Source organism: Mastacembelus armatus, chromosome 20 (genome assembly GCF_900324485.2).
Source record: "Mastacembelus armatus chromosome 20, fMasArm1.2, whole genome shotgun sequence".
Lineage (NCBI taxonomy): Eukaryota > Metazoa > Chordata > Actinopteri > Synbranchiformes > Mastacembelidae > Mastacembelus > Mastacembelus armatus.
The window spans coordinates 6500271-6518371 of NC_046652.1; the positions used below are offsets into that span (position 1 = coordinate 6500271).

Consider the following 18101-nt stretch of genomic DNA (forward strand, 5'->3'; position numbering starts at 1 on the left):
AGGACCTATTGCATTTGAACTTTCATAAACCCAGGGTTTACTGCCTGGGTCATTAGAGGGGCCTCAGCCTCAGCAGTGCATGAGTCTCTGCAGACAGAACCAGCAGGCTTCTTCCTCCTTTCTTTCACCACAGCTGAAATAGCAAAGCTCTTGCTTTGCTCACAACTCCCTGGGGGCAAGCACCACCAAGAACATTCATTCATCTGCTTTAAAATTAAAACTTCCCTATATTTATGTGTGTGTGTGTGTGTGTCCATGTTTGTATCTATCTAACAATAACAAAGTGAGAGGTGAGGCAGCAAAGCCATGTATTATACATGACTGTATGACTGTATTGTTACACCTTTAGAATATGCATATATGAGTCCATACGTAACACATGCAATTATTTTAGACCCTCAGAGTAAGTTTTATAGGATATAACATGACCTATTTTACAATAAGGTTATCGCTGAAATAACTAAGACTGCCTGTAAGTCAGCATCTCTGACCCAGACTATAAAATGAAATTGTGTGGATAAAAGAAATATTCACCAACTGCTCAGGGATTTCTGTGATTTACAGTGTGGTAATTTAGGTCAGGTCATCTGAAACAGAAGAGATATTCTCTGATTAATGTTTACTACAATGGCTGCCAGTAAATATACCACTATTTACGCCTGTGGTAGAGCAATATAAATGATTTAATGCTTGGACTTCTTGTATTAGTTTCTCATGAGATTTCTCTCTATTATCCTTTCTTTGATGCTTTTTTACTGGATCCCACCATCTTGTCTGTCTGTCTGTCTTAGTATGTCCTATTTTTACTTTCTGTTACTATTGGACTTGTTCTCTACCTGTACATTTCTGTCTACACACACATAGAATTTCCCCTTTCCCTTGTTGTATCTCACAAACAACATTCACTTTTCATTCCTCTGCTTGTCCTCCCCTGTATCTGTTGTTCTTTTCCTCTATGCTCTTTCTGTCTCACCCTCACAGTCATTGTTAAGCCACAGGTCCAGATGCTCCATTCACTAAACTCCTCCTTGCAGCATGTGGTCTTGGAAGAAACCCCATGAACCCAGCAGAATGCATCAGCCGTGCCTGACCCCACATACACACAACAGTAGCCTCTGGACACAACAGCAAAACACACAAGCATTCTCCAAGAACACTTTTTGTTGGCTCACATTATCTGGCACAGTGCTCCCTAATGGTTTTGGTTGAGCTGAATTGAGGTCGGAGTGTTGGAACGAGAATGGGAGTAAAGAGCATCAAGGTCATTTGGCAGACATTCTGCATCATTGCTTGTGTGCTTTTTGTGACATTATCAGCAGTGGTCAGCAGAAGGCAGCCTCAGGTCCACTTCACTACACTCCACTTCAGATCACTTTAGACTTAGTTTGCTTTCCTGACCCCCTTGTGCTGAAAAGACATCTGAGCAATCAAGAAATATTTTGCCCTAAATTGTTCTGTGTTTAGGTGACTGGTGCAACTCTAAGCAGCCAGGGTTGTGATGACTTTTTCTATGGATGATTCCAAAAGAAATAAGTACAGAAAGCACTTAAATGTAGTTAAACTGTCATATCACAATATATTCAGCTAATGTTGCCTCACTTTAAAATCTCATTGTAAACCTGCTTTCCTGTCATCCTGAAAGTTCACAGACCATAATTTTAATCTTCCATGTACACACATTGGTCATTCATTTTCACTTGTGGCTTATAAGTTTATGTATGCTGCGTAATGTATGTTCAATGTTTAATGTATACTGTTTTTTTTTTTTTTTTGCTTAAATCCATGTAGCATCTAATTAGGTTTGTCACTATGCTCCTGCAAAAATTTAAGTTTAATTCAATATTGTTTGTGTGTGTCTGTATGTGTGTGTGTGTGTGTGTGTGTGTGTGTGTGTGGTATTGAAGAAAACTTCCTTGACACCTATTTATCTTTAAAGATTTTTCATTATATATTTCATATCTTTAAAAGATTTTTCATTATATTATATAGTCTGTTCTTACAGGAAAAAGCACACTTTTCATAAAACCACCAGGTGTCAGTGTCTTTCAACAAACAATGAATTATACAATATGCTATGGATTTCAGACAAAATAAATACACTGGGAGCTGGGGGATTGTGGGTACCCGAAACCCCATTTTTGTGTGGCAAGGCAAGGCAGCTTTATTTATAGAAAACATTTCAAATACACAAGCAATTCAACATAGTAAACATAAACACAAATAAAACAAAGAGAAAGATGTAAGAATATTAGAAGCACAATTATAGTGTCGTTACAAATCAATTTTATGAAACTAAGTAGTTCCTGTTGAAACTCATGTTACTCTGGTTCAGACAGTAAAATTTTTTTTGCTGTAGTGTGCTGACTTTTTAGCGGAGTGCTTCTTGTTGTGCAAATAAGTTGAAACCAAGATATTTCATGTCACTAAATGTACCTTGGTCTAATGGCATATAATTTATCTTATCTAATCTTCCATTATGGATGTCAAAATAATTTTTCATATGCACAGAACTATGAAAAATGAAGGTTAAAAAGATTTATTTTTATGAGCTTAAAAAAAAGTACTCACTTATTGTGAATTTCTAGTTTTTGTGCTACTACTACAATGCATTATGAGACTAAAGACATTAGCATACAATAAGCCTGTATCACCATCAAAGCCTTAGTCAGTCTATGGACAACAGGTATAAAAGAGAGTTGAGGGTGAAGTAGGGAAGCCCATCTGATTATGCAGTGTTTTTCCCCTGCTGTGCCTGTAGGACGACATTGATTTTGGCTTGAGTCTTTTAACTGCAGGATATCGCTTGTCTGGAGTCCCTGCAAGGCCTCTTCAGGAGGCTAATGTGGATCCATCCAAGACAAAGACAATGGAGGATACGGAAGGCAAACACAAAATATGGTCATCTTTGCCTGGGTTGGTGTCCTTAGACTGAATCAGAAGGATCAAGTCCTCTGTCTCAGGGTTAGACATGTTGTAAATTTATTCTTATAGCCACTGTGGCAGTGCTTAACAGTGCCAGGCTCTGGCTAGTTGGATCATTAATATATGATTATTTTAAATGTCATACATGAGATGAGCATAGACTATACAGTCTTATGACATCTGTCCCTCATGATAAAATATAGTCTATACTTAGATATACCAGAAATGCTTAATTTATATTTAACAAGCCCATGGGAGGAGCTTTTCCAAGAATGAAAAAGCACGAGAGAAGTGGCCATAACCTATTCAGCTCAAATTGAAATGGTGTCTTGTGTCATTCAGGCTGATTGAATGAAAACGTGTGTGTTGTGAGTGTAGGGAGTAGATTCAACCATAAAAACCAAGGAGAAATGATACAATTCCCCACATGTTATGGCGACACTGTCCTAAATAAACAGCATTAAAGACCAAAATAGCCACCTGAGACACCACAAATGATTTGTGTACCTGAAAAGCTTTATTTTATACTCCTTGTTTGAAGTAAGGGAAAATTTAACTCAAAAGAAGAAAGACTGCAAAAATCTGACCTACAGTTAACTCTGCTGCTCTGAGGGATTTATTTTAGCAAATGGGTTTTAAGATGTATGTTTAACATTTAAAGGAGATCCCAAAATGTGCTTCAAGTAACTGACATCAGTATCTGGGAAACACATGTCAATAGCTTCCACCGGACATATTCACACATCTGAGATAAAAGCCGATTTGCTCCACCTTAAAAGCTATTGAACAAATATCAGTGGACTCCTTGTATCACAAGGGCCTAACGATGATGATATTAGTGCATGTAACATATACATGTGTTGCCATTTTGTAAAAGTGTTTTCTATTCAATGTCCCATCAATAGACATATAATTATATAGATATACTGTATATCCAGCATAAATGAGATTCCTCTTAAGTTCAAGTTACTGGGTAGATGTTGAAAATGCTTTTGACAAGGCTATTTGTTATTTCGTATGGTAGATACTGTAAAGGCAATGATCTATCTATGCCAGCTCCTCAGGAAGAGAGATGTTTATTTGGCAATGACAGGAGTTTGTTGACAGTCCTGTTTGGATGTAAGGTTTCTTCTTCTTCATCAATAGTCAATTCCAGCTGTTTATGCTTGTATGACAAAGTGAATGTCGATACTGTCCACAATAAAACTTACAGTAACATTTTTCTACATTGGGCATCCAGCTCCATTATGATGTCCTCAAGTTGCTGTAGCAGTGGTGGGTTGTGGGGAGACTTGAGGACAAAGCAAGGCTTTGATTCTGCACAGGCTGAATTGCTGATGGTTAAGCCACAAGGGGAGCAAAATAAACGTAGTTGGTGTGCTTCCAAGGGGGACAGAAGAAAAGAAAAAACCACAAGGAATTAGAAGGAAGACTCTCCCAGTATCCCCCTCGAGGTACAGAGAAGCCAAGTTTTCAACATGTAGGGGTAGGAGACAGAGGGCAGAGAGGTTGTAGAGTACAGAGACAATAAAGGAAAGAGATGAGAGGAGAGATGGTCATTTTTCTGTAGCTCCACAGCAAACAACAAACACATTTCTACATTCCCTCCATGAAAGATATAGCCCCACTCTGTGTTATACTTACTCAAATTGAAAGTCTTTCTCATGCCTCTCACCATTATTGGAGTTGGACAGCTGTTCGCACATTTGGAAACCTACTCCCCCAGTCTCACCCACACCCTGTTAATAATCTATCAACCTGCCGTGGTCCTTATGAAGTCTCCATCTCCTTTTCAAATAAACGTTTCACCATTTTCACACTTCAGGGAAGCAAGTGTTTCAGCAATAACAGTTTATCTGACAGATCAGTAACTCACATATGTTATTAGGAAAAGTGGTCCACCTTCAGATGAGCGTACAGATGCGTCATCATGGCCTCAGTAGGTGTTGGCACAGCCTGATAGTGTACCAGTTAAAGTGGATTTATTGCTGCAACAACTGAAGAATGAAAATCTGTTTCTTCTCTCCAGCTTCCTTCCTTGGTCATCTGTTGAGTTCATGTAAGATTTTGTTCTTCAGCCCTAACTACCCAAGTTTAGGTGAGGCACTATAAAGTAAAAATAGTATGCTGTAATAGTATGCTGGTCTATTTTGCATAGATGCTATAACAAACTGCATAATGTTACACTGATACTCCGGTACAGGAGTCCAGCTCAGCCCTCACATTAAAGTGGTAATGTGAGGGCTGAATAAACTTAATTAAGATTTCTAATGAATTGTTAGGCTGGAGCAGAGGACCCATTATATTCTAACATTTATAATTATTCTTCCTAAAGTTTTCCCCACTGCCTTCTCACTAGCTCCTTTGCTGGACTTAACTAAAGATAACAGTGAAAACACTGATTCTGACTGAAAAACAAAATCTGGAGCTAAGAGAATGATAGTCTACAGAAAAGTCCAAAAGGCAAGAGGGCCTGGAAAACCTGGACAGACAAGGGCTGTGTTATGACCAGCTGGCTGGCCAAAACATAGGAGAGGAGGTGCACTGCCAAACTAATAATGAACAAATGTTTATTTAATTAAGTAATAAAATCAGGAATGGGAGGTGGGAGTCAGTGTTAGTAATGTAAAAAAGTGTATGGGTGCACTAGTGTAAATGAGGTGAATGCAATGGGTGCAATACAAAAGCCAAATAGAAGGAGACAACAAGGTGCACAGTGTAAAGCCAGGCAGACTGGATCATGTGGCAGTTTTAAGAGCACTGTTCAGGTGCTGGCAATGGCCACTTTCTAGCTCTCAGTCAAGATGTAACCTGCAACAAAGAACATGCCTGTAGCATGAAGCGTATGGCCGTCACAGCTGTGACTACCATACCATCCTGCACCTTGCCCATTGATGAGACTTTTGCATATCCAGCAATCATCTGTTTGGCTCCAGTTCTAGCTTTTGCTCAGTGATAAGTATAGTATGAATGAACGAAGTAACTCTTTGCTTGTTGGTTTCAGGGAGAGTCATTTAGGGATCAGTGAGGTATGGCCACATGTTGCAGATGAGACTTCTCAGTGGAGTGCAGGAAGTGGTTTGAAGGCTTCACACTGAAAATGTGAGGAAATGTAAACCAACATGACAATGTGCACTGGACTGCAGCAAATGCTTCAGTCTGGAAAAATGTTTTCTCCAACTCTAAACACTAAACACTAAAAACCAAAAAATGTTATAATCTTATTTGTTTGCTAGTTTCTTTACCTAACACTGTTGATTTAGTTTTAATTCAGGCTGGCCAGGAACCATATCCTGCAATCCTTACTGGAAAAAAAGATAAAATTCCAGCATCTGCCCAATACATCAGTTAAAGGACTGACTTGCATTTTAAGTCCCACCTCTCTGCTAATCTCTGCTCCTTGAAAACATTCTATAAATTTCTCCATCAGCCTCCAAACAAAGTAATAATACTGTAAAGCAGGAAAATGTCTTTTCTTTCGCCATAGCTTTATACAATATTACGGTGGTGACACTTTTTCTCTCTTTCTGCTTCTGGCATTTCAGTCTGTTCCCTCACTTTCAATGGTTTCACTGGACAAACTCAAACAACAGGCTTCCTGAAATCTTTTAAATTTAGTTCATTTGTGTAGACATGGACAGAATCAACCTTCGCTTATTTTGATTCTGTTGTTGTCTTTACGGAGGTGGTGTTTAAGTAAAAATGAAAGCTGAGGATCATTAGCCAGACTGATTCTTTGGACAGAGCCTCTGAGCAATAGCAAACACGAGGAAGAACTTAGACATCTCAGACAGTGTATTTTCTTTTACAGAAACCAACACAAAAAGAAAACAAAGAACACAATCAAAATAGACTATTTTATTACAAATATCAATGACAAGGACAATGCAGTTCATTGCATAAGTTGATGATGATTTAAACACAGTCAGTGCTGAAAATGATTTTCCACTATTTTTTTTAAATCAAGGGCAAAATCTTTATGTCTTGTCTTGATTATAAATCCTTCTGTGTTGGACAATCCTAAGAAACTGTCCAGTTTTGAGAATGTATAATTATTCATTTTCTAACTCAAAAGACTTCAAGCAGTTACTTGCCAATATTGTGCTAGTGCTTAGTTCATAGAAATCTACAACTTCCATCTACATTACATTTAATTTCTTGAATATTACAAAGGTTGTCAGCTAAATGGTCAATACTGACTCCTTTTAAATCATAGTTACATGTACTGTCCTTTTACATAATAAAAAGTAAAACAATACAACATTTTAATTAAATATTTCCCATATAAAAGTGAATAACTTATAAAATAATTGAAAACAGTCAACATATAATGATTATCTACATGTACAAAACAATCATTTCCTGCTATTTTGGAAATTTAAAAACAATTAAGGTGCACACGAGTGCTTAACTCCAAAAACATAGGTACAACAACTCTTATAGTTTATAGCATACTAATATATACAGTACTCTGTAACAAATATGATTGTAAAACAGATATGCGGTCAGATTGGCATATGTACTTAATGAAATATAAATCTAACATGTTAAATTCCACAAATAATGACAAGTATGGAAAGAAACACAACATAATCACTTCTGATTTAAAATTCAAATGCACCATGTAAATGAAGAAACAAACTTTTGACAACTGTGGTGTCATCTATGCTGAAGTATTAGTCTTCAAATGAACAACTTCTCTCTCTGAATAATGTTTATTCCTTCTGTATGTGGCATTTATGTTTTTTGTTTACACTAAGTGCACTCCTGTCAACAAAGGTTGTGAAAGTGTTGTTGCATGACACAAATTGAAATTGTAATAGACTTGATAATGAAGTTTGTAACCTACTGCAGGGTCTACAGTCCGGTAGGATGACACCACCATTGTGTTTTTTTTTCCCCTCCAAGGTCAAAAGCTTTGATCTTCATAAGACAACATTCCTGTGAAGGCATGCACACGACATGGAGGTGTGATACCCCTAGCACCAGAGTGAGCAGGTATGAGCAGCTATGATGGTGTTCTGTCCTTAATTACCACACTGCAGTGGTAAACAAATAAAGTGAAAACAAAAGTGTATGTAGCACCACATACAGTATATATTGTGTTTAAGGACCCATTTTCCAAATAACATATATTTAATCAATTAAAATAGTTATAACACTTCTGGTATAAAAAAAAAAAAGCAACAAATTAATTTACAGTTTATTTACAAATCATCAAAGCTAAATCGTCTACTGCCTTAAAATGTATGTGTATTTAAATAAGCCCATATATACAAAATAGTGTGGTCCACAACTGTTGTGCAAATCCTTACGGGATTAAAATGATGTCTCTGTGGTACTGTATACTGTCAGCTTATGTTGAGAGGAAACCTGTGTTTATTTGAACCAGTGCAGATAGTTTGTCTTGAGAGCAGGGAAGCACATATTGTTGCTGCAGGAGCCCCCATAGCTGGGAGGGCAGGCAGAGCAGGGTACACCTACTTTGTAGGGAGCCTCCCCAATCCAGTTACCCCTGGAAGAGAGAAACATGTATTGTGAATGGACCTGGGGCACAGAATCAATCATCTTTCATGACTCAGTGTGTGAATTTGTGGAAAATTTAAATGTCCTCCACAAAATCACAGGCACTACATAAGTACACTTAGAACATATACATTTCAAGAGACAGGTGCACAGAGTATAGATATAAGAGGTACATTAATGAAGTTTCATCACAATATCCATTTAGTAGCTTTTCTGGAGCTTTCAGTCATATTGCATGATGATTTGATCATCGTCAGCAGTTTGCCCAGATGTTCTCAGAGTGTTTAGAAACAAATTAAAATTGAACTACAACTCGCAGCATATCCAATCTGCTGGTAACTATGTGAGATAATTGAAAGCTCGACCTTGACCTTGTTTGGTCAAAAGCAAAATTAACACAGTTTAATAGCATCTAGGTTTGCGAACTGATATGGTTTACAGAACAGCTCTTTGCAGATAGTGACAACAGTGACCTTTGCAGATCAGAAAGCAGGATTATTTCCAAAGCCACAACTCTGAATTCTGAGACCACTTTTCCAATTATCAAGTTAAAAAAGGTCATTGGTATCCTGTGGCTTTTACTCTTACACTTATCAGATTGGTGGCATTAAAGAACCCAAGTCATGAGTCAGTCACAAGTCTAAACAGGTTTGATTCCTAAAATTTTCATGTCTCAAGATCTGTAGAGCTTAGCCAATGCAGTACTGCTCGCTGGTTTGTATTGGGGTTATCTGAATCTCCTTGAATCATGGTTGGCATTTCATGACTTATCACAGAACAGAGCAGACTGTATGGCATTAATCCTGCATTGTCATCAAATTAACAGGCTCATGAAAATTACCAAGCCCGTTTACAGCATGTAAGTAACACTAGATGAGTTGGTCTAAAGTACACCATAAAGTTTATCATGTATACTTACTTAGGTGAGTAGTTGCAAACTAAATATGTTGCACGTTTCCACAATGAACCCCATACATTCATATTGTGGCATGTGTGAACTGCACAGCCAACTTTGTTAGATGTTGCCCACACCATCTTCAAAACAGAGAAATCAGTTGTCAGTTGATGTTACAGTTACAACACTTCTGTGCCATTACATGTAATACTAATTGTTTCTCTACCTGTGTATAGTGTGTACACATGGGGCCATAGCATCTGAGGGGGCATCGAGGGTTGCAGTCACGTGGGTATGGAAAAGCGTAATCTTTGACCTCATCATACCACGGCTTCACCAGCTGAAGAATGGATCGATATCTGTAAACAAAAGCCAGTGATAGTAAGTGATACTGTATGAGTCACAACTAATGGTGAGCTATACATTCTGACTAATTGACAAGATACATCTTCCGATGCTCCTGAACACATCATCGGTGATGTAACCTGGAATCTTTGGGTGTTTCAGGTATTTCACTTTATCATCAGACACCCTGTCCCAAGTGACGCAGCCAGGGCTGATCAGGACCCAACTTGTGTTCGGGTGGCATGAGCTCCCCCCATAGAGCCCCTCTCTTCAACCAGAGCCATTTGGAGGCTTTCCCCACTACCTCTGGTAATGTTTTTGATGGCTCTTCTCCTTGCAGTTCCCTAGATGCCCAGCATACCCAAGACTTTAAGAGAGTGCCCTACAAACCCTCTGCAGCCAACCTCAATGGGCAAGCACATTGCCTTCCAACCCCACTTAAGGCCATCTGTGACCAATTTGTCATACTTGGTCTTCTTCCATTCATGGGCCTCCTCCATCTGGTCCTCCCATGAGTTCCAACATGACAACAGTTTTAGATACTTCTGAGACCAAAAGGATGTGTGGCCTCAGGGTGGTCAAAACAGTGTGCCATGGGACCTTAGTTGTTTCTCCAGGGCCATGGAGAGCTGCCAGTTCTGTGCAGTCACCAGAATTCTTGGCAGATTTTCTTCCTGCATTTCTTGACAGCTGACCTCCAGCCTTTACAAAGATAATTGGCTGGTTGGAGGGGCGTACTCGCTTGCTACTGCTGATTTCCATACTAATGGCTTCTGCATTGGGGTTTATGATCTGGTCGTGGCACTAGCTGTAACGTCCCTGCCCAAGAGCCTGGACAAGGAACTTAATGCACTATGGATCAGCATTCCAAAGGTCTGTCCAAGTCACCTTGCAGTCCATGATTTGCTCCCACCTCATTCAGGCCCTCTGCTGCCTGTGTCCTGCAGCTCTGATGGGCCTCTCCTCCACCTTTGACCTCACCTCCTCTTAGATCAGCCTATGCCTGTCCTTTCCTTTAGCCTTACTGTATTGAGGCATAGGGATGGAGCCTAGGCCAGATCCCTAAGCCCTAAGCCACTGCTCTCTTCAGGGCTTTGTGGTATATTTTGTACTCTGCTTGTTGGAAGCTTGCAGCTCTCCACTTCCTACGAGTTCTTAGCTTCACCCCAGACTGTACTACCTTATTGATGCACAAGTCCCTATAGTGTAATAGCTCTCTGACCCCCATCACCTTAAACTCCTCTTCCAGTGACTTCAAGTGCAGCTGGAGCTCAGTATTTTTCCCATAGAGGGCAATGCTCCTAAACCTCTTGGACAAGCTCAGCCACTTATGAGCTGAACTCCTATTTTTTTTCTCCAGGAGCTCTGCAGTGGAAATACGGACTTTGTAGACAGGAGTGGCCAGAAAATCCTTGGCAGGATGATGTGTTGACAGATCCATGTCTTAAACCTGCCAGAAAGCCCTGATCGGCCAAAAGCTCTCAAACAGTTCTCTAGCTTCTGACAGGTTCCATAGACTCGTGTTGCATCCTTCGGGCTACTGTTAAACACCTTGCCTAGGCTCTTCACTGGTTTTTCAGAAACCTTTGGTATTAGTGTCCCTCCAGTGCTGAACCAGAAAGTGTTGATGACTTTGCCCTTCTCCAGTATTAGCAACCTAGAATTTCCAGGTCTGAACTCCATCCTTGGCCAGCCAATCAGTTTCTCCAGACCTTACAAAGTCCATCTGGCTCCTTTCACTGACTCTGTCACTGGTTTCTCAGATCATCCATGAAGACCCTGACCAATGGTTGGCAAACCCTGACTTGGATCGGGGGCTGGTTCAGTGGACTTGACACTGACATGTTCAATGCCAAAGCAAACAAAATCACAGAGATTGTACAGCCTTTGATGACCCTAGTCACCAGCCTGTGCCAATCTGATGTTACTGCAACATGCTATAGGTGCCTAGATGTGCCGAATGGAATTTCTCATTGGAGCAAGCCAGCTTCCGCTCTGCTTCTGATCTAATAGTTGTCTGGCAAAGCTGAATGGGTTAGCTATGAAAGATAGTCTCTTTGTAGTGCTTTCCTTTAGGCATCTTTAATGCCACTCTGCTCTCCTGAGGGTCAGTAGCTTCTCTTCATCACTGGCCTCCTTATACTGCTTCTTAAGAGCCTTCAGTTCCTGCCTGATCCTGTGGATCTTAACTGTTCTTTAGTTCATGATGTAGGATGTATTGCCAGGTTTGTGTCTGTCTGTGGTGAGGTTGCAATTTTGCTGCAGTCCAGGTGTGTTCAGATGTTACAGATCAGAGGAACCTTCAATGCACAGACTCCCATTAGTAATTTTAATTGGCAAAAGTACCATTTATAGGTGAAATTGAAAGTGAAATTAATAGCACAGATTTCTGTTTCTATGGTCTTGCAATATGTACTTTTTCCATGTGTGTGTGTGTGTGTTGCCTTCAGTTTCCTCCTCCTCATCTTTTATTATTTAGTTGGCTTTTTTATTTTCCTTTCTTATTTCTTCCAAGTCAATTCTTGGACATGCGGCTCAGGTGGACAAGATACTAAAATGTAGTCACAGTGTGGATTTGGCGATCAAAGATTGTGAACATCTGCTACATTTTTTAAGCTTGTCTAACCATACTAACAATAAAACAACCTGAGGCTCTGCAATAGATTTTCTGCAGCATCCAAACCACATACCAGACTGTATGAAATACAGTCACATTTTTAAATGTCAACAAGGTAATTCTAAAGATACTCCTAATATTCAAAGAAGAATAAGCTGTAGCCCTTTGAGTAGGATGTAGGAAACACAAATGTAGGAACATATGAGAGTGTCCTGTGTTTCCAAATGAAAAGTCAAGACTCACTAAAGGGATGCACCTTTGTCTTCAAGGGTCAGGGCTGAAAACACTGTTTGTTTATTTGAAGGGCAACAGCAGCATTCCTCAAGCAGTCATCAGGTCACAGTGCTAAAAACTTATAGGAGAAAGAAGAAGGGGGCTGCAAGGCAGTGACCACGACTGCTGAGAAAGAGTCATCCCTGAGAGGAGCAGCAGATGTCTGATGGGAGGGGGGAGTCAAAGGTCACTCACCGTCCTGTCCTGACAGAGAGGTTTTGACCCAGGAATCTGAGGAGATGAGATGGTCCATGCTCCCACAGGCAGGCATGTGCCCAGTCCTCGGCTGTCTTAGCCAGAGTGTCGTCCCACAACTAAACACAGAGACATAATGGGAATATGGAAATCCATTACATAACCAATGGAAAATATAAACACTAGATCTTCATTTTCAGTGAGATGTGAGCTAGATGTCTGCAACTCTATAGAGTCGTACTGTTGCAGGTTTCATGATGGCAACAGACAAAAGATTCATTTTAGTTACACAAAAGGGGAAAGTTAGTTGCTCTGTGTCCTGTCTATTATAACTCTTTCACAAATAAACCTTATCCTGATGAAATATGGTGGTGAACATAGAGGTGGCAGATATCCAAATATGTCATCAGTCACTCTTATTTGCACATAGTTGTTTTGGAAATGGATTGTAGCTAGAGCTCGATGGAGTTTTCCAAGAATGTCATTCTGCAGTAGCTTGTATGTAATTTATCCTTCAGATAAGAGATAATGGAAATAATGGCAATTTTAAATGAGATTGTCAGCCTCTGTAGTTACATTGCTAATTGAAATATCAAAGAACTCTTAACTTCTGCTCTTTTGTCCATATTACACTAAAGCCATGCATGTCCTCGCTTCTTTTGCTACTTTGGGCACTAAATGCAATGCAATCTGCTGAACAGCTGAAGGTGCCAAGAAATACTTCATGCTTAAGATATTTGTCACTTTCTTACAAAATTACAAACAGTATCCATCACTTTCTATAAACACACACACACTCTCTCTCTGTTCATACATATATATATATATATATTAATATATTTTGACATGAACTTTACTGAAAAGAATGAATGAAAGTTTTCACTTACCATGTACTCCATATTGGATGCTGGAGGAAACACTTTCCCTCTCACCTTGTTGTGGTAATCAAGAATGGCAAGCATGTCGTTCTGACTAATATAACGCTTCCTCCTTGTTTTAGAAGTAGTGGTGTTGTCCGTTCCATAGCTGCGCGCTGCGCCAAGGCTGGTGACACTGGTGACTGGCAAGGACGGGGAGACTGTAGGAATATTCGTTGTCAATGCACTTGCTCCGTAAGCCATGCACAGGAGTGTGAGCTCTATGGCATATAACTGAGGATTCATGTTTGGTTTTAGAGTATCCCGCGTCCCCTGAAATGAAGCCGAGAAGACAAACATGAAGTCTTCTTATAATGCGCACGAACAAGGTGTAATGCAAGTCAAACATGGCTAAACCAAACTTAAGACCTCCCTCGCTTTACAATACAGAACAGAAATGCCTGTAACTTTCATTCACAGTATTTGAAACTACCTTTTATTGCGCAGAAGTACCTTGTGTCAAACTCACCTCCAAAGCTTCGGTGATGAATGATAGGGAGAGCTGCAGATGAGGAGTTTTTGCGCTTTGCAAACTTTGTGAGAGCTTAAGGAGACGTCCGTCTTTGCGGGTTTATATATTGTAGTGGACGATGCGGGAAGTGCGCTTTCCTCAGAGGTACAGGCACAGCCCCTCCTTGTTACCTGAAACACAGCATCATTTGGAGACCATGTGTTTGGTTTCTTCTAATCCGTTCCCGGTAGATCTTGCCTAATTTCATCAGTGTTGACGTCTGCTTTACGTTTGTACGGCTGCAGGACGTGAAAAGACATTTGATTGATTAATCACGCCAAGCAGGTCGGAGCATGAAATTATTGTTACTGCTCTTTCTGGTTTCTCAAATAATAATAATAAATAAATAAAACGTGATATGGGTGTGATATATGATCATTATTGAAATATGCCTTTTAAATAGGACTCATAGTCTATTAAAATAAATATCCTAAAATCAGTCAATGAAATTGATAATACAGTAAAGTTGTTAAGACCAAATTCATATGCAGGTGAACTTCACCAACATACACTGGTCAGTAATCACAGCATCAGTCAGCATCAGCCAAATCAGTGACAGCTGATCCAAGTGTCCATCAGTCCCCTGTTCTCTTTATTAGTATATTACAAAATTACACTTAATGGGTTGTGTGGTTTGCTAGGACAGATGCAGAGAGAAGAGAGAGAGAGAAAAAAAACTTTCTGCAGGTCATCATTTTCATTGGCAGCTGGTGAACAAATTAAAGCAATGTGACACAGGAACAATTTTCCTCCCTCTTTTTCTTCTCTCTCACTCTTTTTCTCTTCCCTTCTCCTCTTGCCGACATCTGGTGGTTTCCCAAAAATCTTCTTGGAAGTAATGGTCCTTTCAGGTGCTGGAATTGGTGGAAGGGATATATCATTCAAGAGTGGTGTACAGCTAAGATTTTCTTCTCCACTTTGTTTTATGTACATATTCTCCACTGCTGTACCTCCATGGTCTATTGGCTGGGGATAAAAAGGCTTCAGAGTCTAAGGATAAATCGTGATACCAGCACACTAAGCACAAATGTATTTTCCTGATCATTGTTTTCATTTAGCAGGAAAAAGCATATAAATATTTAGATATTGGTCCACAGGATATTTGAATGTGTGACATTAGCTTTAAAGTATTATTTTTGGCATAAATGCAGTTTAGTATTTAATTTAAACTCAAGTAGATCTTTTGGGTATTGTTTAGCGAACTCTGAAAACCTTTAGTCAATGACGAGAGCCAGCTAACTGCTGCTTCTGAGCATGTGTTGCATGAAAATATGTCCCTTTTTTAAACATTTTTTTTTTCCATTTTATACCCAACACTCAGCAGATATATTTAACCCATTCAATATCTTTGCAGCTCTGATGTGATTTCATTTCCTTTATTAATCTTGTGACCAAACACCATCACATCTGCTCAGGATTTTGATTCAACACCTCATCTGGTATCAATACTCAAAACAACTCTCCAGCCAGTGTGACCTACCAGCCAGATTGTGATTGACATGGTGCTAATATCCCGTCCACAGCTTTATAGTAATATTGTAATCCATTTCATCAGATGAACATACAACAGTTTAACTTACACCTGTTTCACTGCATTTGAGACTGCCTTCAAATTTAACAGTGGAGGAAAAACATAGTTTCACTGCAGAAAAGATAGATCTAGCAGAATACTGTACCGCCACTGTATGAATCGCTCCCTCGATCTCTCTCCCACACACAAACACACCACAGTTTTCTTCACGTGCAGTCTCCAAGGCCCCAGATGATGTTGCCTGAGCCTCAGAGTGCTGGTCCTTGTTTGTGCAGTGAACCCAGTGACTTCGAAAGAGGTAAAGGCATTCTTATCATATTATCAGAGAAGTAATTAGGGCAATATTTGGGGCACATGGTTCTTCGAGTGGCCTTGGGTCTGTTTTGGAAAGGCATTCTTTTTCAGACAGAGCATTTATTTACCTACAATACATTGTTCCAAGTTTTCCCCCCTGCTTTCCCCCCTCTCATGAGGCCTCTCAAAGCACAGTGTTGATCCCAGCACAGCAGAGAGAGTGCAGTGTAGTAGTGAGCAAAAGGAAAAGCAAGAAAGAGTATTAGCGTAGAGACCACTGAAAGACTCAAGGCAATGACAGGCAAAATGGTTCTGAGAAATAGTTTGCATGATTTTAATGGGTATGGATTATCACTTGCAATTATGCAATTAATGCATAAAACAACCACTTTTCTGTTTTTCAAGAAAGTTTGAGCAAAGTTTCATTTGACAGTTTTTTTTCAGCTAAGCCTTGAACTCATGGATCTGACCTGGACGACTCAACATGTAATATGATCTCCTAAGGATGGCTCCTCACTCTGTCTGCTATTCCAGCAATCAAAGCACACACTGTAGACTACAGCTCAGCTGTGTACTCCACCCAAGGCTATTGTTGCTGCACTGGCCAACTCCACCGTGCATGGGAAAGTCATTAAGTAATCGGTAGCATGTGAACTGATGGATGAAAAAGGGGTCTAATATAACTTGAAAGACCAAAACGTTTTGGAATATATAACAGTTGTTATAGTAAACTGTGGATTATATTCACATAGCTGCCATGGCAGGTATTCTGCAACTTCATAAATCTGATGCATTTGTCAATAACACTTGCTCTCCTGTTTTAAGAGTTAAATGAGAAGACTGATGCCACCCTCATGTATGATAAATATGAAGCTGGAGCCAGGAGACAGTTAGCTTAACTTGGCATAGAAGAAATAACTTAATCAAGGGAAAAATCAGCCAGCCTGACTGAGTTAAAGGGTAAAATATAACATCTGCCAAACAGCACCTCTCTTTTATTTAATCTGTAAAACAGAAAATAATAATAATAATAATAAGAAGAAGTTGATATGTTACAGGATAGGGTGGAGTGGGGGGATGCATTGAGCTCAGCTAACTGCTTTTATCCAGCTCCTACTGTTAATTTTCATGTAAGTCAACCATCTCCCAAATGCAGCTTCTTCACTAACATACCGATAAAAGAGTTTCATATAGTAGATATGAAAATACACTGCCAGCAGCTGGTTTGATTATTGTAGCACAAAGACCAGACATTGGTCTACGCTAACTGCTAGACTGTCTTGTCCAGTTTAGTTATGTGCCAGACTATTTAATGGCTGAGTGCAAGACAGTCTTCTAGTAAACAGTGTGTCATGTAAACTTCTTTTTCACTTTGGTTTTGTACATAATGAGCAATCGAGACATAGTGTGTTAATTGGTGAGTTTTGTTAACTTCAGAGTGACCCAGCATCTCTGTTTGCAGGCCTTAGGCTAAATTATTCTCACAGGCTATGCAATTTTAACAAGTTTTATTAAAGACTGTACTTATCTGTACAAAAAGACATTTTATGTATTGGCTTATGGAAAGGCCATTGGACTGGGGCAGCTTAAGGGTTGGGAAGTCATGATGTCATGAGTTGGTTTTTGTTGGCCAGGGAGTAAAAAGAAATAGTGACATTTCAAGAGTGGTTTACATTGGTCAGAAGCCCAGCCTCTAGCTTCAATCTGTCCAGGCTGCTTTCTTCCAGATGCAGCTGTTAAACATTGTATCAGTGGACTCACATAGCAAATACTGTATGTTTCACACAGTCTGCTAACTTACAACAGAGTGAAGACTTGTTGAAAAACCTGCTGTTGTCTGAAAAACCTGTGGGTGAGAAAGCTTCAACCCCGTGTCCCCGGCAGAGGTTCAGGAGTGGATTATTACTCCTCCCCTGTCCAAAGAGTAACAAGCACAGTAATTAAGTCAATAAATATCCATGTCTTCTGATCAAAGACTGCCTTCACTGAGCTTCAGATTCATTCAAAATGAAATTCCTTTTGGGTTTAGACTGTACCAAGGTGCTAATATAACATAGTGAATAAAATAATATTTT

General features: G+C 39.6%; 1 protein-coding gene across 1 annotated transcript; it reads right to left on the reverse strand.

Annotated features, from left to right (window-relative positions):
* Positions 1-7019: 7019 nt before the first annotated feature.
* On the reverse strand, positions 7020-14435 carry pi15a (peptidase inhibitor 15a). Its single transcript, XM_026291729.2, has 6 exons — positions 14160-14435; positions 13661-13963; positions 12774-12892; positions 9570-9702; positions 9368-9483; positions 7020-8437 (listed from the first exon to the last, which is right to left on the reverse strand). Exons 2-6 carry the CDS (start codon positions 13934-13936, stop codon positions 8302-8304), a joined length of 780 nt encoding a protein of 259 aa, XP_026147514.1. The 5' UTR covers positions 13937-13963; positions 14160-14435; the 3' UTR covers positions 7020-8301.
* Positions 14436-18101: the final 3666 nt, after the last annotated feature.

Bases quoted from the DNA above. Each gene is read 5' to 3' on its own strand.
- pi15a (XM_026291729.2), bottom strand. From the start codon at position 13,936: ATGAATCCTCAGTTATATGCCATAGAGCTCACACTCCTGTGCATGGCT. The intron at 9,703-12,773 runs GTGAGTGACCTT...TTTTGTTTACAG, and splicing joins CTCTCTGTCAGGACAGGACG to ATATCGATCCATTCTTCAGC. The intron at 9,484-9,569 runs GTAGAGAAACAA...TCTGTTTTGAAG, and splicing joins TGTGTACACACTATACACAG to ATGGTGTGGGCAACATCTAA.